We start from the raw sequence: 26,801 nt of genomic DNA on the forward strand, positions 1-26,801 counted from the left end.
GGCAGACATACCATATGTGGAAAAACATATTGCAGACAGTCAATTTTAAGACAAATACGCAACATAGTCTGGTGCAAACTAGAATTCCCTCTACAAAAAGATTTCATGCTTCACTACTACTTCTAACACTCTTCCCACTAAAAATACAAACTGAAAATACACTTAACAATCTCATCGAGCATCGAGCTGCTGAACTGAGATGCTCAGATCAATACTAGTCAATGAAATGCATCAACAGTTGTGCTAGTTCAGCACAAAGGCCGGTTGTACTGATAGGAGAGGACCTCTTAACCTGTGATATAACCTGTGCTCACCAAGTCTTGGAGTGAAACTGATCATTCTGTGCACTGTAGTGCTATCAGTTGGACCTCTGCTGTTGGGTATACATTCAGATCATTTTGAATTTCTAACAGTCATTTGTGCCACAGGCCATACTTTATACCAGGTCATGTTCCTCAGAAGCTGATGATGCCCCTCTTAGTGTGTGTCATGAATACCCAGCTATCCTTTCATGGACAAGTTATTAAAGTCCATGAATGGCTGCCTTTCAACACTTTGTGCTATAAGGCTGTAATTAAAGGATGACTCAGCCCTCTAGATATCGGTGGAAGTGGTCTAAAGCTATTACATGTTTGACTGACACAGGACAAAAGTGAAAAATGAAGATGATGTCAGGAAGTTTTGTAATAACACAGATATATCAAAAGGATGAATGGAAAGCAGGAGCATCTGGTTATCAGCCTCGGATGTGAAAAATACTCCTCTGCATGACTTGAATTTTACAGATGCTTACTATTTTATTTTACAGTGTTTTTCACCATTATCAGTATAGGAAAAGAGTCACAGGAGGAACGAGGCTTCTACTTGTTAAACCCTTGAAACTGAAGTATGTTATTATCTGTCAATAAGATTTCAAGAGGGCTGAAGATAAAAGGGTTGCTGACTGATTCCTGTGAACAAATGTGTGTTGTTGCTCTCAGCTCCTCTTTTCTTCCAAGCTTGTGACACAGTTCAGAATAAAACTTTTTTACTGAAACATCTTTGAAAGCTAAGGAATATAACTCTGTAAACTTGCAATTTGCTAAACACACTGAAACCCTGAACTACAACTGTCCACTCAGTGCTTGGCAATGAGGCAGGGCAGGCCTCTCAATTTTTGGATTCCTCTACATTTTGAAACAGCTTGCATGGGGCTGGTGTCTTCTTTTATCTTTTCAAAACCAAAAATACAAGAGCAAATGTCTTATTAATGAATTAAACAGTGTGTTTGTCTACACTATTAATTATTATAATTTACAATTTTAAATCAGGCCTCTGTCTTGCTTATCCTAATTAATAAAAGCAGCCCAAAATGGCTATTGTATAGTGAAATACAAATATGATCTTACATTTCCTTATCATGGGATTATATGTATTATATTTTAATATGATACTAGTATGATAAAATGCTAGGACAAACCAGCTCTATGCTTTATCTTCATGGACGAAACTGTTGGGGTGACACAGACCTAGTTGAAGTACCACATTCTTGCATATAATGTCTAATATCACATTTCAAATATTCATATGGTGATTAATGATTTTGCTATTTTAAATTTACACCTTGTGGCATGCCCAACATTATCTTATTATTCATTTACCATAACCTTATAATTATGTGTGTTTTTCAGTAGCTACTCAATGATTCAACATTTTCTCATATGGTATCAGTATAATATTATATACAGTATAGGGACTGTGAGCCTGTGAGGGAGAAGAGATCGGTCTGCCAGTCACAGGTGCTGCTGCAGCAGGTAAAGCTGAACAGAGCAGGCAGAATATTCATTAAACACTCACATCAGGATCAACACACCCAGCCTGGTGTTCCTGGCCTTCTCTACTAGTCCACCACCAAGAAACAAGAGGCCATGCAAGGCAATAATTCACACAGTAATCTGCCAAGTGGCAACAACATCAACATGACTTCAACAAATAGGACACACGACACAGATCTGATGTTACCAATAAACAAAGAAAAAGTACTATCCTCACTGTCAGCTGCTAAATCCATCACACTCGACTAGTTTCTCCTTTACTGTCCCTCTTCCAGACAGAGAGAAACATGCAACACATTTTTGGAAAAAAAATTCACTAGCTCCTTGCTTATCAGCATTCAAAGTAAAAAAAATTTAGTTGTGCCAAAAAAAATCAAGCCAGTGTCTTATTTCAACAAAAGTAAGTGACTCCTGTTAACTCTGTTACATTACAAAGAAAGTTCTGATAACTTATCTACTATAGTTGGGAAATGTTGGAAAACCAAATTTACACTACAAATCTCATAATAAGTTATATTAAGTTAACTTTTCTTTTATTATTAGCTCAGTGTAATTAGATGTTTGTCAGTTTCAAGTGCAGCCTGCTTAATTATCACTTTCAAAACTTAAATCATGAGTTCGTTTGACAAAATGTCCACAGGACTGTTCATTCAACTCACCAAATTAAGTTATTTAGAAAGAATGTTAGCCTATTTGCATGCTCTTCCCAGAATGCATTCCATCAAGGTTATCTTCAGAAATCCTTCTTTTTTCTGACATAAAAAGTTTCATGACAGAAGCTGTTGTGTGTGCTTTCATAAGTGTGTCTCAGAGGAGTCAGATGGTCTTCTCTCTGATCATAATTAAAGCAATGCAAACCACAATAAAAATAGGTCTACACTTTACACACTTCCTGCACCATGACTGAAGAGCACATTCAAGTCTTGGGGCCATATTAAGGAGTACTGTGTCTGAACTTATTGTAACTGTTGATAACTGCTGAAGAAGATGTTTGGAATGGAGAAAGAAGTTTGTAAAAAAAACAAAGCTCATTTGTAAACCAAGACAATTTGTAATTTATGTATAAGTTACTTTAAATGAATTACCAGAAGGAAAACTTCTAAGTTGGATGAGCTCAAAGCCTAAAATTCTGAATCGACAAACTCACAGTTTTGCTGAAGGTTGTTGCCTTGGAATTTTGAGTATTCTCAACATTTTCTTTTTTTCTTTTTTTTGTACAGTGTGTTTATTAGTACTAGCTGGTCCAGCTCCAAGATAATAGATTATTAACTTGAAACAACAAACATAATACAAGTAAATGTCCAGTTTTTGATGTTCTGTTTTTGTTATAAAATGTGTCAGCCTGAAACATTAGGTCAGTTTCAACCCACTCATGGAGCTAACTTAATTAGCTAACTAGCTAAAGCTGATAAAATCTATGGGCGACAGTTACCATTTCAGCCAGCTTCTGTCTAAAATCAGTAACTGATTCAAAATAAAGTAAATCTGCCACTGTTATCATTATAAACTGTGGGAACATTAAGCTTGGAAGGCATGTAGCGACAATAATTAAGAGTGCTGGGCTTAACTAATGGTCATTTATCCCAATTTCATGTTTCCTCTGAGGCATCCATACTGCCCTGCATTTTGTGAGCATGAATTTTAATTCAAATGCTATATCATATACAGTATAAAGCTGTAGAGGCAAAAAGGAATGTCCAGCCTGGTGTTCCCAGGATACCTCTCCACTGCAGAAAACTATTGATCCATCTGGTATAAAGAATCTGTTGGTGTGGGCATAAGTATTGGCTTCACCTTAATTCACTTGTAGGGGAGGTATTTTCATGGTTTGACTGCAAGAACAGCCAACACACACACACACACACACACACAAACACACAGCCATACACACAGACTCAACCCCCTAGCAAAAAGGCACAGGTTGTCTCCACCAAGAAAAAACACACCCAATACTAATCAAATGAATCAGTTTAAGTGCATTTCTGCTCTCCTATTTATCAGCCAGCCCTGTCTAAACAGCAGCTGATAATGCTGTGCAGGTGCACATTGAGGCAGAGGCTAGCATTGACACACTGTGGGCGCCCATTTCACGCCTGCCCAGTTCAGGGGCTAATGAGTGCAGTTAGCATCTCACAAGTGGGCTAGCACAGTAATCGAACATCATTAATTCCAGTGCGATTCATTTTGTAACCAAATCACTGATCAAAGTCCATTTGAGCTTGCTCTAATAGCTCTGATGGAAAAAATAGATGCCCTGATGACGGGCCTCTGAATCTCAGTAAACAAATTATGTGGATTCTGTGTGTGTGTCTGCATCTTTGATCAAATGCAATGATTATATGTGAGGTTCAATATTATCTTTCATTTGTGAATGAAATTATTACCCTCATTCTATGACTGGCTTAAAAGAAACAGTAGCTGTATGTAACAGTTTCACATTTTCCAATGCACACACTGGAATACCAGAGTATTGTCAAGCCTGTCTCTCCATATTATTTAACATAGGCTACATGTCCTGCATGTTGGATAGTGGCAAAACAAGTGCTAGCTTTGCACAGGTTTGATTAGATGCTGCAATCAATATAAAGATACATCTTGGAAATGTCATGGAAATCACATATCACATTGCACCTACTGTAACTCACTATCTCTGTGATGTACCAGCAGTTACAGCTAAACAGTAAGGGTACCTTGTGGGGTATTATGTTTACACTTATCAAAATACAGTGAATTGACAGCATTTTCTACCTTATAAAATGTGCAAAGCTAATTTTCTTTCAAATATTTTGCTTTGTTTACACCCTCATTGTTTTTCCACAGCCTCTCTTTCTTATGGCATTATTACCACCAGCTGTTAGCAAGTGGAATATTGTGCCTTGCATCCACTGCACATTTGCATTACCACCTTCTGCAGTTGGCAGGAATGTGGATTGTTTCGCTCACATGCTTATGTGCATACTCATGCCTCTGTAGTTGGAATTACAGGGTCACATAAAGCAAAATGAGCCAAAAACACATTTTTCCTGTACATGGCCATTACAGCTGTAAAATGATAAATACATTTTTTCTTGGCAAATAACCCAAAAAATGTATCATCAGAATTTGAGGCAACATGTCAAATAAAATGTAAAAAAAATCTGAGTCCTATCAGAAATTTATTTCATTCATGAATGCAGGAGCCAACATCCAGCCAGCTCAGCCAGAAGAAGAACAGTCTCTACTGTGCATGTGCTCATCGAGCTTGGCCAGAGAATGACTCTATTTGCCCAAAAATGTGGAAACCCAAGGAAGCCTGAAAAACTTTTTCAGCATATTTGGCCACATAAACAGTATCCATTTCTGCCAATACATCCATGGTGTCTCTGTTCCAGTAGAGTGAGAGATATGAACAAAACGGGGACCTGCACCATCAGAACACTAGTGGTCAAGAAATACACCGGCCTCCTTTAAAAGGTACAATCTGGTACTATTTAATTGTGTGGATGTAAAACTGTGCTCCCTTTGATCAAAGTTGAACCAAATGAGTTTTAGAAAAAGTAGGCCCGCTACTTCATTAGTCCAATTTTAAATGCCATAAAACAGTAACAATGCAGTATCTCTCCATCCTGCCAAGTTTGAGGAACAGATGGACAAGCAGGCACAACCACATCCGTAAATAATGATTTTTACTGCAACCAGGACAACAAAAGAAGAAGGCCATTACAGTACTAACTAGCAAATTTGGCATAATAACCACGAAGACATGCAATTACACATGCTCTGAGAAGAAGAGGATTAATTCAGCAGCAATGTAGCAAGAATGCAGCCTTAACATTCTTTGGGTCTTGTACAATGGTTTCATGTGTTTGTCCTAGGCCCAGCCTCATGCAAGTTCATTGATGTGTATGTCCTGTTGCCTGCCTAAGATGACAGAGATGGCATAGTGCCCGAAGACCCTGCACTGCATTCCAATGGCCATTAATTGAGTACCTGCCCGTCATCTCGTCCCTGATTGATGACATAATTAGAGACGGGCCTGTTTGATGGAGATGCCTGGCAAACTCTGCTGTCTGTTGGCCTTTGTGTGGATGTGAGGCCCAGGTCCCTGGAGATTTGGTCTGTTGCTAACCTTGCCTCAGCAAGAGGAGGAGTATGCCTTCATGTGCCTGTATGTGTGTGTGAATGTGTGTACATGTGTGGATAGCGCTCCCTGGTCCTGCTCGCCTTAACAATGAGCACAGCTTCAAGCTTGGGGAAGCTGATTAAATTAAAGTGCCTCACAGGCAATCATGCCAAGGTCAAAGAGATGCTGTGCAAACTGCTTTTGGCACCAACTTTCCTCGGTGTGTGGAGACGCTTATCAGCAGATGTGTGTGGTTTAGGTTCAGGAGTGGCTGAACAGTCGTGGAAGGTGGAAAATTGAATTGTCACTGTTGATTTTGCCGCTTGCATATCAGGGAGAAAATATACTTTCAACAATAGCACAATATGAGGTCCTGCTCTGGGCCTTGTACAACAAAAATCCCAAGTAGCCTGAGAGAATGGGATCACTGCCCACCTGTCTTTGTCGCAGAGATTCAGTGAGATCTGCTTTTTTCAGAAAATTCTTTTGATTATCATTTCAGCCATATTTATGTTGTATATCATATCATTTAGTATAGTTAATGAATGCAGATGCTTCCAGGCAGAGCACAAGGGTCACTGAATGGTTTAATGAGTGTAAACTGGTGTGAATCATATACTGTAGCTTTCACAGTCACCAGACTTCCCAGAACCCAATTAAAGACATATGTAAGAATTCAGAGCAACATGTTACATAGTCTTCAACTCCATCAAAACACCAAATGAGGGAACAGGGAAAGTTTATGTCTGTAAGATTTTAAGTAAAAATGTTCAAGTATAAAGAAATCTACAAACTGATATAAATTAAAGATTTTCATAAGTTAAAACCTTTTTTTTAATCAATGTATAATATGTTTTGTTTTTTTTTTTTTAGCAATAGCCATTCAATATATTTGCATTCAGTAATTCCCTTTCTACATAGTTGTTTCAGTTCTTAGTGGCGGGGTCCACCTTTCCTGCACTGGATTCAAATCACCTACCTTCACACAAAGGATTCATAGGAAACAATGCATGTATGTAATCAAACTTTACTTTTTTGTTATTTTATTTTTCAGACTTCACAAAACTTATCCCAGAGCCACAGAGGATGTTATTAACTGATCCTCATGTGTGTGCATGATTGAATATGTCTTCATTAGTTAATTAGTTCGTTAGTTAGTTAACTTGGTTTCACTGGAAAAACTTTCTGGGATAAAACTACAGGTCAGTGACATTCTAAGAAAATTGACAGACGAGTACCAGGTATCAGGTAGGGAGTGCAAGAAAATTCCCTAAGACAATGAATATCTCACATACATAAAGGTCATTCAGGAAAAAAATAGAAATATTATATCACAGCAGTAAATCTGCCTAAGTGAGGCCATCCTCACTAATTAGGTGTCTGTGTGAGAAGGGTACCAGTGAGGGAGGCACTAGAGTTGATGCATCTTTAAGGCTATGAGGTGGTGGAGATGGGAGACTTGTGGACACAGCTGTGCGGGGTTCACCAGTTGCAGCTTTTATAGTGGCAAAGAGACAAGCACTACTGACAGAAAATCATATGATGAGACATTCAGTAATACTAAATGCTATGTTTGGTGTCAACAAAAACACCAACTCCACCATGAAGTCTGGTGGTGGCAGCATCATGCTGTGAGGAGGCCTCCCTGCAGCGGATGGCTTGTGAAGGAAAAGATCAATTGAACACAGCAAAAAATCCTCTGTGAAGATAAACAAAAAGCCAAAGCCACAAAGGAACAGTTTCAAAGCTGCTGTCCTGAAGTAGCCAAGTCAGAGTCCAGACCTCAGTCAAATCCAGAATTTGTGGCTGGACTTGAAAAATGCTGAATATACCTCATGCAGCTTGACAGGGCTTCAGAAGTTTTGCAGAGAAAAACAGGGAAAAATTGCAGTGTCCAGACACGCAAACTGAGACAGACCTATCCATACACAGGCAAGTCTGTAACTGCTGCCAGAAAGTACCTCTGCTAAAGATTGACTCAAAGTGGGTGAATTATACCATCAGTTGTTGTTGGTGTTTTATCCTCGGTTTCAAATTAGATCAATCTGTAGAGATTTTTCCTCACTTTGAGTTTTTTTCATTCATCAGAGCTTAATCACACACACACACACACACACACACACACACACTGTGAGTCAATAATGTAAACAGGGCCAGAGTGGGAGCCAGGGGTGGCATCGGCCTCCATCCGCTGGAGTTGGGTAGTTGACTTATTAGTATCATGGATGGGTTACTGACCAGACCTACCTGTTAAAGCCTCTGTATTGGCTTGTTAGTATCATGGATCGATTACTGAGCAGGCTTACCATGTAAAGGGCCTCATGCCCCTGGACCAACAAACACAGACAATTCCATCAATGGCAACAATACACAAAACGATGTACATTATTAATAATAATCACATATTTTCACAAATATGTTCAAGTATAGTTTAAGTATGAATGAGAAAAAATAAATTTTACACACACATACACACACACATATATATATATATATAATATATATATATATATATATATATACACTTGACAGTGATGCAGCAAATTAACGTTTGGAGAGAAAGAAAGGAAAATAAATAATGATGGCATTCTAATCTTGAGAAAGGCTCAAATTTCTTGTTGAGGACAGAGACTCAAAACAACAACAGATATACAAAATGACTGCAAAGAGATGTAAAATAACAACAATAATGTAACATCACCACTAACTGTAAAACAACGCCAAAGTGACATGTCATTTGTAGTTTTCAGTCTGAATGTCTTACTGCTGTGCAGGAGGAGTGGAGGAGCTTTAACATGTCTGTGTCCAAGGGTCTGTTGTCTCATGATCTGTCCATAGGCATTGAAGTTGCTAAGCAGCAATTTATTGACATTGTTTCATGTAAGTTGTGTCATTGATTTATTACAGTGTATCTATTAATAATGAACTGTTTATAATGAGTCTGATCTTTTTTTACTCATTCTGCAAATGTTCCCCAAACTTTTCTAAACCCACCCCAACTGTAAAACGATAAAACATGAGAAACTCTAAGACGGGATGAATATATTTAATAGACAGTGTATAAATGGCATAGGGCTTGTAAAAAGTACAACATTTTAATAACTGTGGAATTCCTTCCACCTCAGTAATAACACTTCACCAACTTAATGCCACTTTAATAACCAGCCATTCCTCAACTGCTTGGCACTTCCACAGAGATAATTGAAGGGCTAAAGTGCTGGAGTACAGTGTGTTTACTTGTTCACAGGCAAACAACATCATCACCAAGTGTTAGACTAAACAGATGAGTGAGAAACAGAGAGACAGTGCAGCACCGAACAAAACAATAAAGCATCGGCAGAGGATGGAGCTGAATGAGTGATATCCAATCAGCAGCTGCTTATTCTCCTCTGTGGTTTTCAGGGATGTCTGCGGCTAATGACTCACCATTGGAGTGCCTCCACGTCCCATGGAGAGATTCAGATCTGCAGGCCAAGCCTGAACGCTATCAGATGGTTGTGTCTGAACACCAGTGGCGTCTCCAGCATATGCTTAATTGGCAGTTTGAGCCTCTGCTCTGCTGTCTGTGTTCCAAGTCATTAACATGTAATGTGCACTCCGGACCCGAGGCTCGTAAGAACCATTCCTACTCGCCATAACATTTAAACAGCTTTGAGCCACACTTTCCCCAGCTGTGAGACAAAGGGCTTCTGCTTTTTGTCTCAGATGGACTCCTCTCCAGTCGCACTGTGTGAACTGTCACCACCTCTCCACAGCAGGCCCTTTTCCTGATGCTTTCTCATGGGATCTCACTCCCAGTTCAGGCGGCGGCTGGCTTTTGTCTCCACTACTCACAGAGAGAAAAGGAGAGAAAAAAAAAAGAGGGAGAGCGGGATGGTGAGAGTTGTTAACAGCTTGTTAAACATGTCTGTTTAATTCAACACCGCTCTCACCCGTCTGCTGATCTCAAATGCAACGTTCATCTTCTCTAATGCTAATGCACTCGACTTTTATGGTCCAGATATAGAGAAAATCAATTCATAATGTTTCACTTTTCCGTGGTCTCAGTGGATGTGTGAGACTCTAATGAGCTCCCAATTTAGACGGAAATGTTTGTTTGGGGCTGCAAGAATTTCTTCGTTCTACGAGAATGCAGTGCAGGTTCAGCGAGGAGACATGAAACTGGAAACGGGAGTTCAAGAGAATGAGACCGGCACTTGAATTTCCAACTAGTCAAAAAATAGTCTCGAAAACCAGATATTAAGGTTGTCAGCAGGTAGCTGGAGAGTAGTAGAAACAGCAGTATTACATGTCCTGTTTATTTCCTGCAGCCAAGGACAAAACTAAACAACTTGAATATTTTTGGTTATTCAGTGTTTGGTAAAAACACTTACTATAGCTACACACACACACACTGTTGTATGACTCTATTATAATCAGGTGGAGTGTTTTGATCTTATTTGAAACTACTGCAGACTGCAGGAAAAGCAAAACAACTGGAACTGAACAAAGCTAATGCTCTTTAATTGATACAGAAATTACTCTTGCCATGCATTTAGTATGTGGGAAAAATCATTTTCCACATGAAGTACAAGAACCCAACTTGATTATAAACAAGGGAGTTAGGATTAAAATGGATGGAATTTTGACACCAGTGTCAGTGAAGACAACTTCTCTCATATTTCACTCAAATAAATAAGCTATAGTCAAACTGAAATCTGAATTCTCTTCAATCTTTGTGAGGAAATGTAAGCTATAATCTATAATAATAATGCTGCTGTTGTTTTTCAAAAAAAGGATATTTAAGAGTTTTTTGACACATATGTGCAGACACTGTCAAACCTTCATGCTAGGAGATGTACTGTAACTTTGATGCCTTCTGGAGCAAGCCAGGCTAACTAGTCCCAACTATGTTCAGTGATTATTCAGGAAAAAGATATTTCCAGTGAAGCTGAAGGTAGTTAGCACTCATTTGGAAAGTGCAAGTAGAATGGTGTAGCTAATGACCAGATGTCAAAACTCAAAGGAAGGTGTAGAATCCTGTAACAACAGTATCATTAAATTCATGACACGAGGACATACAGAGTCACAAAGTAATGTACCGGTTCTCAGATCAGTGATGGAGCAAAGCAGCAGCTAACATCTGCTGACAGCTTGTTAATTGCCAGTATGTGTATGTGTGTGGCTGTTGGAAGTGAAGTGATATAAGAAACTATATTTAGTGCCTCCTGACACAGTCAAATTACCAGTACCAGTATTGTCCGTCACAATTCACAACCTTCAGAGAACTCTAACGTTAGGAGAACTATCATTGCAGAAAAATAAATTATCCTCAAATTTCTTCATTTTGGTACAATTTGGACCAAATAACAGCACAAGTCATTTCTTGGCAAAAAGGAATTCTAATTTCAGTCTGACTATAAATGAGTGCACATCATCAAAGCTTTTTATTTAGTTATATCAGTTGGCAGTGTTTGCCAGGCAACAAACAAACACTCAGCAGTCTTTCCGTCACAAATGGGAGAATATGGTTTGCTCATAAAAGCCCTGTTTCTGGGTTGCACCACCACAGGCCTTACTTTCACTGAAGTTTGTATTTATGACCTCAGCCCAAAGAATGCAGCTGTGAACTGGGAGTTCTTGACTCAAGGAGACTTTATGACTCAGGACAGTCCTCACTGCTCTAAGATTACAGTTGCACTTTTTCTCATAACAGGCAGAAGAGATTCTGAAACAATGCAACAATGTTGAAATTTGAGCCAAAAGCATTCCTTAACCTGCTTTACCTTACTGCACTGTAAAAAGTTGTGAAAACTCAAAATTTCCAGGCAAAAAAAAAACTCAAATTATTTTTAGATTACACAATTTCATTTAATTTCTTTGACTTTGTCTCACCTAGAAATATTTACTATTTATTATTTAGCCTATAATTTCAATTTATATCATCACAACTTGGGGCATGTTCTCCCTGTGCCTGCGTGAGTTCTCTCTGGGTACTCTGGCCTCCTCCCACAGTCTAGACAGTCCAGACATGCAGGTTAGGTTAACTGGTGACTCTAAATTTCCCAAATATGAGTGTGAATGGTTGTTTGTCTATATATGTCAGCCCTGCGATGGACTGGCGATCTGTACAGGGTGTACCCCACCTCTCGCCCAGTGACAGCTGAGATGGGCTACACCCCCTCTGCGACCCTTAACGGGTAAGCTGTATAGATGATGGATGGATGGATGGATGGATGGATGGATCATCATTTTTGTTAAAGGTGCTCTGTGGAGTTTCCTTGTAGACAAACAAAAGTTGTGTTTACACAAGGTCAGAAAAATGTGTTGAATAATTATCTTCTTCATAAAACATATGAAAAGTTATTTTTTAAATAACCTTATGGGATACATAACGCAAAATGAAACCATAATTAGCAAGGCTCCTACATGTAACTTAAAAACAGAAGGCTTTCTGGTGAAGTCTTTCCCAAATACAATACCTGCTGGAGGGTGCATACTAATTAGCTGACAAAGTTTCTCATCAATTTAATCTGATGCGTTCGATGAATGATCAGACAGATGTTTAGTCAGCTGATTTTAAGTTACAAAACTTAATAACTCTTAATTCTAACATCTGGTAAAGAGATCTAGTTAAAGTTGAACTGACACAAAACATTTCTAATTAAACTGAATTAGATAGATAGATAGATAGATAGATACATACATGAATAACAGTAACAGAGTTAATTTAACATAAGAAATTACCAAATTTTACAGTGTAGAAGAGTCAAAAAATAAAAACTGAAACAAAAGTAAACATATCTCTAAGTTATAACCACCTGTCATACTTATTTATGCCAAGGAATATAAGTTGGCATTTTTACAGTGTGTAGACTTCATTGTCTGTTGTCAAGGCTCCTCATAACTCATGTTTGGAAAACTTGACCCTCAATGAGCATGTCATTGTCAGTGACATAAATACATCCCATAAGGCCTTGTTGGGAGATGAATTTGCTTTGACTGACATGCCAAAAATACATTATGTATTCAGTGGTTCAATTTGCAGATTTTTTTTGCTGCCATCTAGTATTTATCCTTTCACTCTCCAGGTATTTTTAATGTTTTTAGTGGACACAGAAAAAGCACTGAAACTAGAGGATTGTTTAATTCTAAGACCAGATATTTTCAGATTTTTTCTCTCTAAAAAGATATCCGAGTGTGGTCAAAAATCTGATTATGACTGACTCTGAGTAATCGACCCTCTCTTTCAGCTTGCGTCTCTGCAGAGTTTCAGTGATATTTCAACCCTGCCAATAAATCTCCCTGGGCTGAAGCCTTGCACACTCTGAACTTGTTCTGAACATGAACATAAAAAAGAAGAAACAATTTTCTGAGTTTCCACCCCCCCTGGTCACCTCTAGAAAGCCATGAGCCTTTCGCCTTCACTATTCATCACCGTCTTCATTCATTACGGGCCTTACCAGACGGTGAGCCTCGCTCAAGGTCACAGCTGCTCTGTCCCACCTGGAATTGTGACTCCTCTGACCCACTGGCCCAACATATGGAGGTGCTGCCGTGCTCCATGTGGTCCAGGGGAGAAAGTTAAACTTTAATCTGGGCAGCTACTGGGGAATTTGCTCTAAGTTTCCCTGACAGGTGGCGTTTTAATTATTGAAAATGCTCGGTTCATATTTAGTTTAGCCATGAATCACTTTTTCATCAAGAACAACAACTTGCAGCCAGAGCTGCAAAGTTATTGCAAATGTGAAGTAATTTTAAGCATTTCTGCCTTTCTCCCTATTGTGCTGTTATGTGCTGTGCATGCATAAACATCTTCTCCATAGCATCTCATCCAGCTCGCCCCCTCTACACATTAATATTGTATTTGTTTCAAAATTCAAGTAGCTGTTGGTAGGAGCGCATTTCTTTTCAATCAAGGAAAACAGGCAACGAGGAAATCTTGTTTAGATCCATACCAGTTGTTTGTCTGTATTGATGTGTTTGGAGAAATCACCTTTTCCATAATATCAGCCTCTATAAGGCACCCAACACTGCAATACATGCTAGACGGAGAAATCACCAATTAGCATACAAATATGCACAAGCTTCTCTTTGTGTAGCTTCATGTACAGACAACTAAAGCTGGATTTTGTTTAAAAAAAAAAAGAAAAAAAGAAGGAAAAAAAAGTGAGGATGTATATGTTGTTAGTTTGAAAAACAACTGAGACTGCTTGGAAGGCTTGTTGTTTACACAGCAGAGTCGGCTCAGCCACAGCACCATGCAGATATGGATGCAGATAATTAAGACCTATTTATACAGATGAGGAAAACTGTGCAATATTGTATCTTTAAAAAATCAGCGCATTATACCTGTTTCCATTATACCTGATTTCTACACATTCTAACAGTCTGCTCTACTATATCTCTTAATGACTTGGCTCACAGCACCAAATAAAACATGCACCAGGTACATTTATAATAAAGGAATTCATAATGCATATTTAAAGCTGACCATATGGCTGCTTATTTAGAACACTGGCTTTTCAAGGGAATCGCTGTATTTCTTGTAAACCAGATTGTTGTTATCGTATAATGCTCAGGCTACACTCCAGTGGAAGGCGACCAGGTACACTTACTTAAAAGCAATTTTGAGGTGCTTGTATTTTAATTGAACATTTTCATTTTATGCTGATGTATACTTCACCATTAAACCTTAGAAGGAAATATTGCACCTTATGCATAGAAAACACAGGCTTAACAGAATGTAAAGTAGTTCAAATTAGCCTCACTTTCACCAACTAGAACAGAAAAAATATATAGTACACAAGACTGCATCAGTAATAACAATCCACCAATAGATAAAACACAGACTGCATAAACAGTACTTTTACTCAAGTAAATAATGATGAATGCTGGACTTATTCAGATCTGAACATGTCTTCCACCACTGCTACACTTCACATTATTATCTCAGTCTTATACTGCAGGAAGTGGAGAGTGTGTTGTTAACACATGGACAGCAGCTTAATTCAGACATAGTCTTCTTTGAGAGCAAATCCTAAACATATGTCTGGAGGATGATAAATGTACGTACCTCCCTGGGCTCCTTTGTCCGTTAAGTGAAGATGGGTAATTAAAATACAGGGAGTGGACACAGTAAATCTGTACAATCTAATGCAATCCAAGACAACAGCTGTGCAAGAAGTAAGACTCTGGTGAAGGTGTTGATTCAACTCAGTTGTATTTTTTTAGGTTATAGTTGGTGGTCTTGCATTAGATTACATTATATTGAAAGCAGTACCACATTTTTTGTACTCTTAGCACTAAACATTAGGGACATCTTAGACCAGAGCTGGGAGAGAATGCATAGGGTAAAAGGGAACATTGGCATTTAGGCCAACCCAAACAAACAAAAAAAAGAGCAGTTAGTTATTGTAGTTTGTCCCTCACACCAACACAGCAGCACTGGCTGTGACAGTCCATTAACATACTTTAAAACCCTTAGCACCCTGCTGCCACAATTTCATCATAATTCATGACTCAGTTTAATCTGAACACACAGATATGATACACAGATTTCTATAATCATTGTGACTTACACTCTCTGTGGATGTCATTGTAGATAAATGTCTATAAATCAGCTTAGGAAACTGAGAGAAAAAAACTCCAGACCCTGCCTGACAATTACCATGTTTTTTTTTTTTTTTCCTCAGTATTAAAGTAATCCTGTGATGGTAGTGGTGTTGAGTTGGGCCGTCTAAGGGGGACGCAGTTATCTTGATTTTGTCTGAGGGGAGACCACAATGTCAAACCCCTCCCTTAGAATAGACTGTACTACAATTCAGTACAAGAAAACCAGTGGACAGATAATTGTATCTGTAGTATACAGTAACACAAACTGACCATTGCCTGCGTCACAGTAGCAGTATTTGTTGCAGGACTGTTTTCATGGGTTGCATCATACTGTGTACAGCAGGGGTTACTTTTATTGCGTCGACACCTGTAAATGCCTCCAAGGCCTGGGAGGATTTCAGGCAGTTGGACAGCAGTTTTCAGCGCAGAACTCATTTTGTCACCAATTAGGAGTTGGTACAACTGGCTGAGTCACTTTTCATAAGTTGTAAAAGGGAAGAAGACAGTGTATATTGTGTACATTTTAAAGAAAGTGCTGTGGTTTACTTGTTTGGAAAGCAAGTCTCCTTGCACTAAAGACACTAAAAGACTTGTCAGGCAAATTGTCTTTGCTGCTGAAACAGAAAAACAGGGAAGAATTGTGTTTGCAGCCCCCCCTCACATGGCAATCTTCAGCTCAGTGATCTAAAATTGGAAGGACAAATTTAATTTGCATCTCAAACCGGTCCCCTCATCGATGCTTGCTTAAAATATCCCCTGTGTTCAACGTTTAAATGCTGTCAGAGGAATTCCTATAGATTCTGTTGTGTTTTGGTCTCTTTTAAACCATACTATCAAATTTTAATGACTAGCATTAAAGCACCTTCAGTAAACAGCAGTGCTCAAGAAAAGAGAAAACAAAACTTGCAAAGTTATTTTCTTTCACCATCACATGAAAATAAAAGCAAACCATGCTGCTTGTTTTTAGAAAATTTTCAGTTCACTTACTTCATATAATAAAGCGGAGCAAGGTAATCCTAAATTGATTTAGTCTGCTTTTATTTAATGTTCATGGCATTCATTCTTGGCAGCAAATGGGCAGAAATCCAGTGACCCAACCTGACACACATTAGCTTGACGTACTGTGAAAGAGGCAAAGGCCTCACCTGTATTCAGGCTGTAATTAAAGGCTACTGAGGACAATGAAAGATGGGAATAACAACACATCTTTAAACCAGCCAGTTCAATATTAAGTCTACCAGATGTCGATGTTTGTAATACCTGGAATGAGATAGCTTTAAATTGCATCCTTTAATGACTTTTCCTCCATATTGAGGCTGATTAGAAGATGCTTAAATGAGGATCACAAAGTGAAGCTGTTAGAGAGCTTGTAACCAGGAGAAAATCGAATGTTGTTTTGGCAGAGAAAGATAAAAAAAAAAGAAAAGAAAAGAAAAAAAAAGAAAGAAAACAGCCACTCAAAGCTAACACCTGTTCAGAGAACATTTCAAAGGCAGAAATCCACATTTCATTAGTTCCTGGCATATGGAATATGACAAACACAACAACTTTCTTTGAAATGAATCACAACATTCACAAATGTTAGGGCACAAATTATGATGAAAAACACTGCAGTGATTGTTTTTTTTTCAGTGTTAGGACAATTAAGTTAGAGGCCTGAAGCCGACAGCACCAGTTCTAAGTTAAAAATTAGCCTATTTGCAACTTAATTGTTCATTCAATAGAGACTTTAACATCACTCATTGAAAACAGGTTGCACCACATTAACTACTGTTCCCATACTGATACATTAATACCTGTGGTGGAGGAAATATATAATATACTTCATTACAAGTCCTGCATTGTAAATGTCAAAGTATGTAAGCATAAGGAGCTAAATGTACTTAAAACATCAAAAGGAAAAGTAATCATAATGCAGAAGAATGGCCCCTGTTAATAATTTACAACTATAAACTGCATCAGTGGATTATAATTACTGCTATATTAATGCATAACAGGCATTTGACTGTTGCAGTAGATGGCAGTGGAGCTAATTTTACTATGGGAAGTTTCATCTATCCCAACGCATCCCACATTGTGTATGTAAAATTTCTGTTGTAGGAGTAAATATAGCTGGTGGAGTTCAAGTACAACAACTGGAATGTGGTGTACAGTAGAATATAAAATGGCCTCAAGTAGCTGAAGCAACCAGATAATTTAAGCTAGGTTAGCCTAATTGGATATTTCCTACTGTTTCATAACTGTATGAATACTAAGTCTGAAACACATATATTTCTCCATGTATGCAGTTATACAGAGAAATATCTACATTTACAAGATTACTAGGTAAGTTTAATATATATTGTTTTCCCTTTTTGGAAGTTATGCTACAGCTTGTGGCTTCCTGTTCACAAAGTTAATTGCTGTTGATTGGAAGGTGTTACAGATATTTCCTAGCAACAAATTAAACTAGTGTGCTTACTCAGTAAATTTTAATGGTGCAACAAAGTTGAATGAATCATTGCGAAGAACGTTCCAGACAAACTAAGTAATGGACCTAAAACCCAATCCTGATGAGAGCACATGGGTGAGATCACATTCTGAATCTTTCATGGTTCTGGTTACACAACACACATGGAGCAGAGAATAGCAAAGTAGATGATTTTTAGTGCCAAAGCCTCAGTTCTTTTTACCCACTTGGCTCCACAAAAAGCCTACAATTCTACACTAACAAATCACATTTTGACATTTGGGGATTTCGAGAAAAATACCAATTTCCCGCTCAAAATACCAGAATGGCACACCCTCCTGTGTTTCAGCTGAATACATGTGGTTAATTGTCATAGTGAATTAAGACTGGGCTAGTGTGGGTTTTTTAGCGGGCTGGAGGTTGCAAAGGCAACATTGGGATGTGGTCATGGAGAGGTAAAAAAGTTGGACTTTGGTAGAACACAGGGATTTGGAGAAAGAACCCATTCTGGGATTTAGTTGTGCCATACATGTAGAATGAAAGAGTATCCTGGATTTTCCCCAGCTGAACACTAAGCTGCGGTGGCTACGCTAAGATGTCTCAAGCTTCCCATATAGAAATAAGAGGATAACTTGGAATGGTGTGGTGCAGCACAAATCTTTGACCCAGAATTACCAGTGTCTGAACCAAAAATAGATTTAGCCAGACCCGTGTTTCTGTAAAAACTCTCTCCTTAGATAGCTTGACAGCTTATACCAACACATAAAATTAATGTATTAGAATAAGAATGTCAGATGATTCATCAGAGCAAATAGAGTATAAACTTTGATTTCTTTGCTAAGTACAGGGAATAGGGCCTTTAAAATGAAACGGAGTGGTCGCTCAAATCCAATGGCTCTTTTATTTTCAAAAAGCTTCACTTAAGTATTTACAGTTTGTGCAAAAACATTTAAAGGTTTCAAGGACTTTACATTGTAAGTTCAACCTCAAGGCACATACATGGAACAACATCAATATTTCATCATGAGAACAGAAATTTTAACTTTGGTTCCTAAGAAAACGTCTTGGTGTGGATGGCTAACGGAACACTGCGAGTGTCTCGATGAGAAGCCAGGATGGCAGAGTATCCGAACATAGCTGTTTTACATGCACTGTAAATTTCCAGCCCACTTTCTCTAAAACCATATGAGAACCTTTCTGTATGGTTGCTCATACTGTATCTCAACCACCACTGAGTGACTGCTTGGAAAAAAAAAAAATCTTTTAAGTCCAAAACCTGGTATGACAAAAAAATGAAAGGCTACGAAGCTAAATACAGTACATGCAAAAATCCTTGAATGAATGTCACTGGCTAATAGCTAATTGCAGTGAAGGTTTTGCCTACAGGAAGAAAAGATGACTTTAAACGTATTCAGTTTCAACCTCTCATGTGTTTTGTCTGCATTGACCTCTCAGTGATTAAACATAATTATTTCAATGTGAATCAATGAGCTTTAAGGGAAATTACTTCTCGGCACCCTGAAACGGTAATAAACTGACGCTAGCAGTCTGTAATACATTTTGTGTAATTCCATTGGTCACGGCGCTGCAGCCGCGTTCTTTCATCAAGCAAGTAGAAAATTAAGAGTAATGTACGCTGCAAAGCAACCACCGAAGCTCCTTCCCAGTCTTGGTTGAATCATTATCCATGCACTGCTATAGGTCTGGCACTATGGATGAACAGTCACTTGTTAGCTACTGTGTGTCATGCCTAGCGTTGTCCTCCCTGTTAATACTGTTATTGTTGCTGCTGTGGCTGCAGTCTGTTGGAGAAATGTGCTTTCTGTTCTGCTGTCTCCTTGTGTCTCATCTTTTTCTGCTCCTTTCCCTCCTCCCACTTAGAACTCTCTCTAGTTAATCATTCAGTCCTGCATAAAAGGTAAGGCAAATATCTGTCTTGGTTACACATTCACAGACAGGGGAGATACCATATGTGTCAATAGTTTGACCTGACTTGTCAGCATGTGACAAGATAGGGCTTTCACCTGTAACAACAACAAAAAAAACAATCCAAACAATATCTGATGAAAATGTTCAAGTGTTTCAGCGTGGGGATTCTGGTCAGCTGGTAGAGCATGTAACAAACCACACATGATGAACTGCGGGTTGGTTAGGTGCTCAGTCAGTTAGCTTGATGATTGTTAAGCAGGGTATATCAAAGCGCAGGTCAGGGCAACCTGGTATGTCAGTGTGTTGGGTGTGCTGATATGTGGATATTAGTAGAAAAAGAGTAAAATAAAAAGTGGAGATGCTTTGATAACCACAGAAGAGCTCAGTAACAATAAACCCAACATTAAAAGAAATCCATCTAAACAAGTCATGTATTTAAGTATCTCGTCTTAAAACCTAATATCTGGCATGGGAATGAAATCATTACAATCATTAATTTTGTAGAAATGCAAATAAATTTTTTACACTTAAAGTAACAGTTCAACAAAAAGCGTATTCACTTTTTGCCAAGACTTATGAAAAGATTTAAATATGAAGCTGCCAGGAGACAGCTAGTGTAGCCAGCATGGCTCTGTCCAAAGGCAACAAAATCCACCTACTAGCATTGCTTGGCTTGCTATTTCCTTCAATTTCCAGTCTTTATGCTATGCTAAGCTAACAGGTTGCTAGTGGTAGCTTCATATTTACAGACATGAGAATGGCATCAATTTTCTCATCTAAGTCACAGCAAAAAGTGAATAAAAACATTTCAGAAAATGTCTATTACTTTAAATGTTTTCTCAATAACAGAAGCTTTGTGGTTTTAAGATACTGCCATTTGCCCTAAGGGATTGTTATAGAAATAAAACCCAAACACAAGGTTTAAAAATATGGAAGTTGTCTTATTACAAAAAAAAACACCAAGACATAATATGACAATATTAATTTACTGTGTTTTTTAAAGTTCAGAATGTTGGCTCATCAGATTTTAAACAAAGGGGCTGTAGACGTCTGTGCATCACCTCAAATTAAACTCCATAGGATTGTGATCTGAGCTATTGCTGGAATTAGAGTAAGTGCAGTTACTTTAGAGATACTCCAATTATCTCTCAGAGATAATCTCCACACTGCGATAACTCAAGAACAAGCCCTTAAAAATCATTTAACTGTTAATTTACTGCCTAGTTCGTGTTGAATACTCTACTGTGCATGTTCAAGCAGCCGAATCTGCCTCACAAAGAGTTAATGCACACACACTCCCAGTGTGAGCTCCATGCAGCCAAGTGAAAATAAGGTCTACATATTTTTCTCCCTTTTTTGGTGGAGGATTATGAGGAGAAGGGGAAGGGGAAAGAGGGGGAGCAGAGGGGTTGGTGGTGGGAACTCTTTAAGCTTGGCCCCTCAAAATAAAATGATGTCAAATCAAATAAAGTCTTCTTAAGAAGTGCATAATAAAGACCTCTCACTGGTACCTCACATGCAAAGAGGCAGCCACCACAGCCCGTGAGCTGAAGGGCAGGGAAAGTGTTTTAATTGAGCCCATGCAGGGGTCAGAGGTGTAGAGACAGACAGGGAGACAGTGAGACAGACAGGGACAGAAGGATGCAGAAAGCAAAGAGGAACGGGGTACGAATCATCACTGCAGAAACTAATATTGAGAGGTGCATTGTTCAGGTGTGCAAACCATAAACAAAATAGACAGCCTCTTAAACACAGACAAAAGGATAAATGATGAGATGTGAGATGAGCTGCTCAGTCACAACTGCGCACTGTGAGGATCATGGGCGGAGTGCGATCTTATTGTTGTAATTTCCTAATTTATCAAAATGCCTAATGAATGCTGGGACAAGGATGAAATAAGTGGGTGTATAATTAGCATTAAGCGTGTGTGTCTACTAAAAATTCATCATGCTCTCCACACACACACACACAGAGGACCAGAGGCCTCCCCCCATTATAGACCACAGGGGTGAAAATCCATATCATCTAGCCACCAAACACAGAAAACACCGTTAGTTTTAAATGATTCCACATCATTAAGTAGCTCGATGAGCAATAATACTCTAAACAATGCTGTTTGGGCATGAGTAATGTTGTCTGGGTAATTGACTCCAGGGGAATGGTGGAAGTAAAGTGATCTCTCTGTCTTGCCCTGTGTTCCTCTGTCCCACACATGACGCTGAGGGAAACTGCCCCCTTGTGGCCTCACTTGCCACAAAAAGCATCAGCAAAGAAGCAAAAAGAAAGGAAGCAGAACAAATCAGGGAATTTCTTCAAAAGGATCTGCGTGTCTCAGCACATCCATGCGCCTCATTAGGGACAATAATCCTTTGTTGCTTTTTAAGCTCATGTTAATAATTGCACCTCCTCACTACAAAAACAAACGTGCTGAAAATGACACGTCCCTTTCCAGAGTTTTCCAAAAGCGTCTCTCGACTAAGCCCACCTTTGTTCCACTGTAAACCAAGAGAACAAAGATGCTTTTAGTGTTAAGGCACTTTTGGGAAGTCTAAATCCAGGCTTTCCAACAGCACCAATGACATTCTCCCTACACAAGCAGCCACACTCCCTTACATGCGATCACCACCTCTGCTCATTTCCTGCCTTGCTTCCATTAATAAGAAAGTGCACTTCAATTCTTTTTTTTTTTTTTTTTAAGCGACATGCCACCAATGAACCAGTGCTTTATTTCCACAGCGCTCTAATCAGCAGTGTTTGGATTTCCCCTGTGCTGTGTTGTCTTTACCACTGTTCTGTTGTACTGGGGAGTGTTCGCAGTGTGTCAAAGCGCAAAAAGGCCATATTTTGCTTCTGTGGTTAGCAAAGGATCCCAGCCCTCTAAGCGTCCCAACCCTCCCACCCACCCAACATTTCCAAGGCTGACAGCATTCATCAGAAGCTACACCCAGGGTGCCGTGATTGTACAAATCCATGTTCATGTACAGTACTGACCATTAAAACAACTTTCAAAACCCTGCTGATTATAAAAAAAGAAACACTTTTATCTCTTTTTCTAAGAATAAAAAAGATAGCAGAGAATCCCACATTATTATCCACAGTATAAATTACATTGTAGACAGAACTTGGAAATATATATAGTACAGTTATATTTCACTAGAATTTTAATGTTTTTGTTGTCTACACAAACGGTGTATGCGTGTGTATTTATGCATGTATTGTTTAGTTTGTCAGGTGTGTGTGTGTGTCAATGCTGCTGTACGTGTGGCAGATGCTGCTGTACGTGTGCATCACGTGTGGCAGAACTCTGTACTGGGCACGTTGCTGCTCTTGCAGTAGGCTATACTGTTGTTACTGAGGTGACAGTCTCTAAATCCAATGCCCCCATTGGGTGTGTAGATGGGCTGAATGCGGAAATCTCCCTTGAGCAGCTGCTCATTGTTCAGCGCCACTATCTGGAAACTGGTCTCAGTCATCTCCAGAATGGAGTTATCCTTCTTGGTTCCAGCCTCGCAGTAGTCGTCTTTTCTCCTGCCGCGGTTGTATTTCCACTTGGTCGAAGATGACCGGCTCTTCCTGTGCATATGCCAGCAGAACAGGCTGAGCAGCGTTACCAGGATGATAAGAACTGCCCCACCTATGATCCCAGCCATTAACAGTGTGGAGTTGATGCTCTCCTGTGGAGCTTGGTCCCTGCCAGGAGGTCTAGTAGACAAGGCAGGCTTTGTCCTGGCCTCGGAGCATATAGTATCCTCTCCAGGCCTGTACGAGTTAAGGGTGTCCAACACATGCACGCAGATCCGATACACGGACCGGGGCTCCAGGTTGGTGAGGCTGATATGCCGCCGGCCCCCGCTCACCGTCCGCTCCCGAATTCCTTCGTTTATCTGGGTTTGGCCCCTTTTCACCCAAGTGACCTTGTAGGCCGCGACGGTGAAATAGGAATCCCAGCTCACCTCAATGTTGGTGGAGTTGACCACATTGAAGGAGATCTGAAGGGGGTCCTCGTAGGGAGGCAGTGGCCCGGGAGCGTGGACTGGGGGTAAGGGAGGTGAGGGTGAGTCAAAGTAGTACGGGATGGATGTGGTGATGACGGTGGAGATCATGGTGGTGACAGGGGTGGTGGTGGGTGGGGGAGGGGGTGTAGAGCGGAGGGTGGGCCAGGATGGCTGATCAGTATCAACCGGGCACTCGATAATATCCAGCGTGAGCTCTCTGATTGCCATGCCACGCACCTTGTCTGGACTCAGGCAAACAAACCCTCGGGCGTTGATGGAGGGAGGCAAAGACTTGAGCCACACCACCACCCATTTCACTGCACAGTCACAGCGCCAGGGGTTATTACGCACTATGAGGTGCCTTAGGCTCGACAGGCCATCAAACACACCCTGTGTTAGAGTCTGAAGCTGGTTGCTGGAAATATCCAGTTTTTCCAGCCTGTTTAGGCCAGCAAAGGCCGCCACAGGGATCTGGTCGATCTGGTTCTCCTGCAGGCTGAGTTTGACCAGTGACTGGCTGGGTAGGAGAGGAGGGGGGAAGGTGAGTGAATTGCGGGCCAGGGCCAGCTCACGGAGGTTGGCCAGGTCCTGGAAGGTACCTGGTGCAATGCCCTCATCCGTCAGCAGGTTCCCGTCCAGCAGGAGGCGCTGCAGGCGTGTCACATTCTGAAAGGCCTCCTCTGCAATTATAGCAATGCGGTTTTCATCCAACCGCAGTTCCTTCAGGTCCTCAGGAAGGCCAATGGGAACGCTGCTTAAGTGGTTCTTGGTGAGGAAGAGGAGTTTGAGGCTTACTGCCTCCCTAAAGGCCCCTTCTTCCACCCCCACTGTGGAGATGGAATTATCATCAAGGTGCAGCTCCTCTAATTGAGTCAGCTGGGCCAGGGCTGCCCTGGAAATTGTTTGGATGTTGTTCTCCTGGAGATGCAAGACCCTGGTGTTTTTGGGCAGATTGACAGGGAACTCGTCCAGCTGGTTGCCATATAGATATACAGTCTCCACAGAGGCCAGATTGTGCAGTTCCACAGGGAAGCCAGCACTGTTGATCTGGTTGTTATGCAGGTAGAGGACCTTGTAGCCCTCCTGTATCCCCAGAGGCACTGATGTCAGGCTGCGTTCATTGCAGTACACAAACAATTTGTCACAACGACACTCTTCCGGGCAGGAGGCACCCGGGCTGAACTGCATTTGGAGGCTTAGGATGACAGTCAACCAAAACTGCAAGAACGAAGCCCAATCTTTATTCCAGGGTCCAGCCAAAAACTCCATAGTGGAAAAGCAACAGGGAAAAATAAAAACCAACAATAAAAAGAACTGGGAGGGGAAAAAAAACAAATATGAAGATCAGGCAATGACGTATATATCCACCAAAAACTAGACTCACGAAAAGTCCACCTAGGAGAGTTAAGTAATGATGCAGTTAACTGGGAAAAGAGCAGGAAACCGTGGGAGTAATCCTGTAAATGCTAGTCCTCAGCTGAAGAGCGATGGTCTCATTAGTGGTGGCCAGTCCTCTGACTGACTCCATCCATGCTGAGACATCAGACCATAGCAGGACTCTTCACTCGTTGCTCCATGCAGAGCTCAGCCAGGGCCAATTTGAAGCCACGCAGTACAGAGCCACCACAGGCTCCACTCGCCTGTCCGTCACACACTGCTGGTCCCCGACCGGGGCAGAGTCCAAGGGGGGTGACATTTGGATCCAGAGACCTGTGGGGAAACAAAGAAATGCTAGATTAGTATTTTCAGGGGTGGCCTGTTCTTGGAAAAAAGGGCCTCTTTTTTCCCTTTCTTCCCGTCTCTTTATTTGACATACAAATATACGCACACACACCACCAACTGTCCTTCCCTTTCCCTCTCTCTCACTCTTTCCTTCTCTCCCGGACAGAAAGACAGAGTCACAAAACATATCGTTCACTGCTGATGTCAAATTATGCACTGGCTATGTAAAAAAAAAAGTCAAACCATCTGATAAATATTCAGAACAGCTCTGTGCACATCCGGTTTCACAGATATAAAGAAGGCTTTTATCCCTTCCGCTCTATCAAAGGAGGGAATAGACCACTGCAAGGACACACACTCATGGATTCACAGTGGTTCTGAGCAATATCAGTGCCACTTAATGGAAAACATGCTAAAAAGAGAAAAGGCTAATAAGACATCAGCTCTTCATGTGCCAACATGGATGCACAAAATATTTCCTGGGTAAAAAAAAAAAGGGAGCGGAAAACAAGTTAGGACTGTTTTGTGGGCAGAGGTACACGAGCAAACACACAGGTGTTTACAGTAAATAAAGCCAATTGTTTTACCGTTGGCTCAAGGAGGAGTTTGTTATTACGTTTCGACCTGTACACACAATCATCAAACTCAAGATTTAAAGCTGTGAAGAGTGGGACTGTGAAACAATGGAGAGGCAGTCGAGGAATAGAGACCCTGCATATCGGCTCCTCCTCTCGCTAGAGTGACATACACAAGCTGTCAAATGAAATGGGATTGGAAAATAATTTAGTTCCTCCACCTGCGATAAATGATCGATACAGGCCATTTTTCAGTATGGAGAGGCTTGTAGTAAAGCACAAGGCCACTGGATTACAGTAGAACCCCTAGGTCCATTATTCCAAGTTTTATGACCCATCAAACATTCAAACCCCCCCCCAATGATTGAAAGATACTGGTTGTCATCGGTAGCTTTCAGCTTAACTGAAGCTCCTCCCTGAGTCAGTATTGGATGACATACAATAACTGTACCGATGGGTTCAATGTTAAACACAGAAACGGCCATGAGCGTGTCCTGCAGGGTTTGTTGAGAACAGGAGCGGCCAGTGAGCCAAATAATTCCAAAAATAAATAAAAGTCTTGTTATTTTCTAAAGCTACATCTCTGATGTGTAGTGCCTGGCAGCCATGGCAGACTGTAT

At 40.2% G+C, this 26,801-nt stretch overlaps 1 protein-coding gene across 2 annotated transcripts in view; it reads right to left on the minus strand.

The window, feature by feature from the left end:
- Window positions 1-18,841: 18,841 nt before the first annotated feature.
- The window catches only part of flrt2 (fibronectin leucine rich transmembrane protein 2), a 43,354-nt gene continuing 35,394 nt past the window's right edge, over window positions 18,842-26,801 (minus strand). For both annotated transcript variants that reach the window (XM_018694765.2, XM_018694764.2), the window contains exon 2: window positions 18,842-25,593. In XM_018694765.2, coding sequence (XP_018550281.1) covers window positions 23,176-25,152 — 1,977 coding nt within the window. In that variant the 5' untranslated portion in view covers window positions 25,153-25,593 and the 3' untranslated portion in view covers window positions 18,842-23,175. The remainder of the gene's footprint in view (window positions 25,594-26,801) is intronic.

The sequence above is a fragment of the Lates calcarifer genome, linkage group LG7_1 (assembly GCF_001640805.2).
Source record: "Lates calcarifer isolate ASB-BC8 linkage group LG7_1, TLL_Latcal_v3, whole genome shotgun sequence".
In the NCBI taxonomy this organism is placed as follows: Eukaryota; Metazoa; Chordata; class Actinopteri; family Centropomidae; genus Lates; species Lates calcarifer.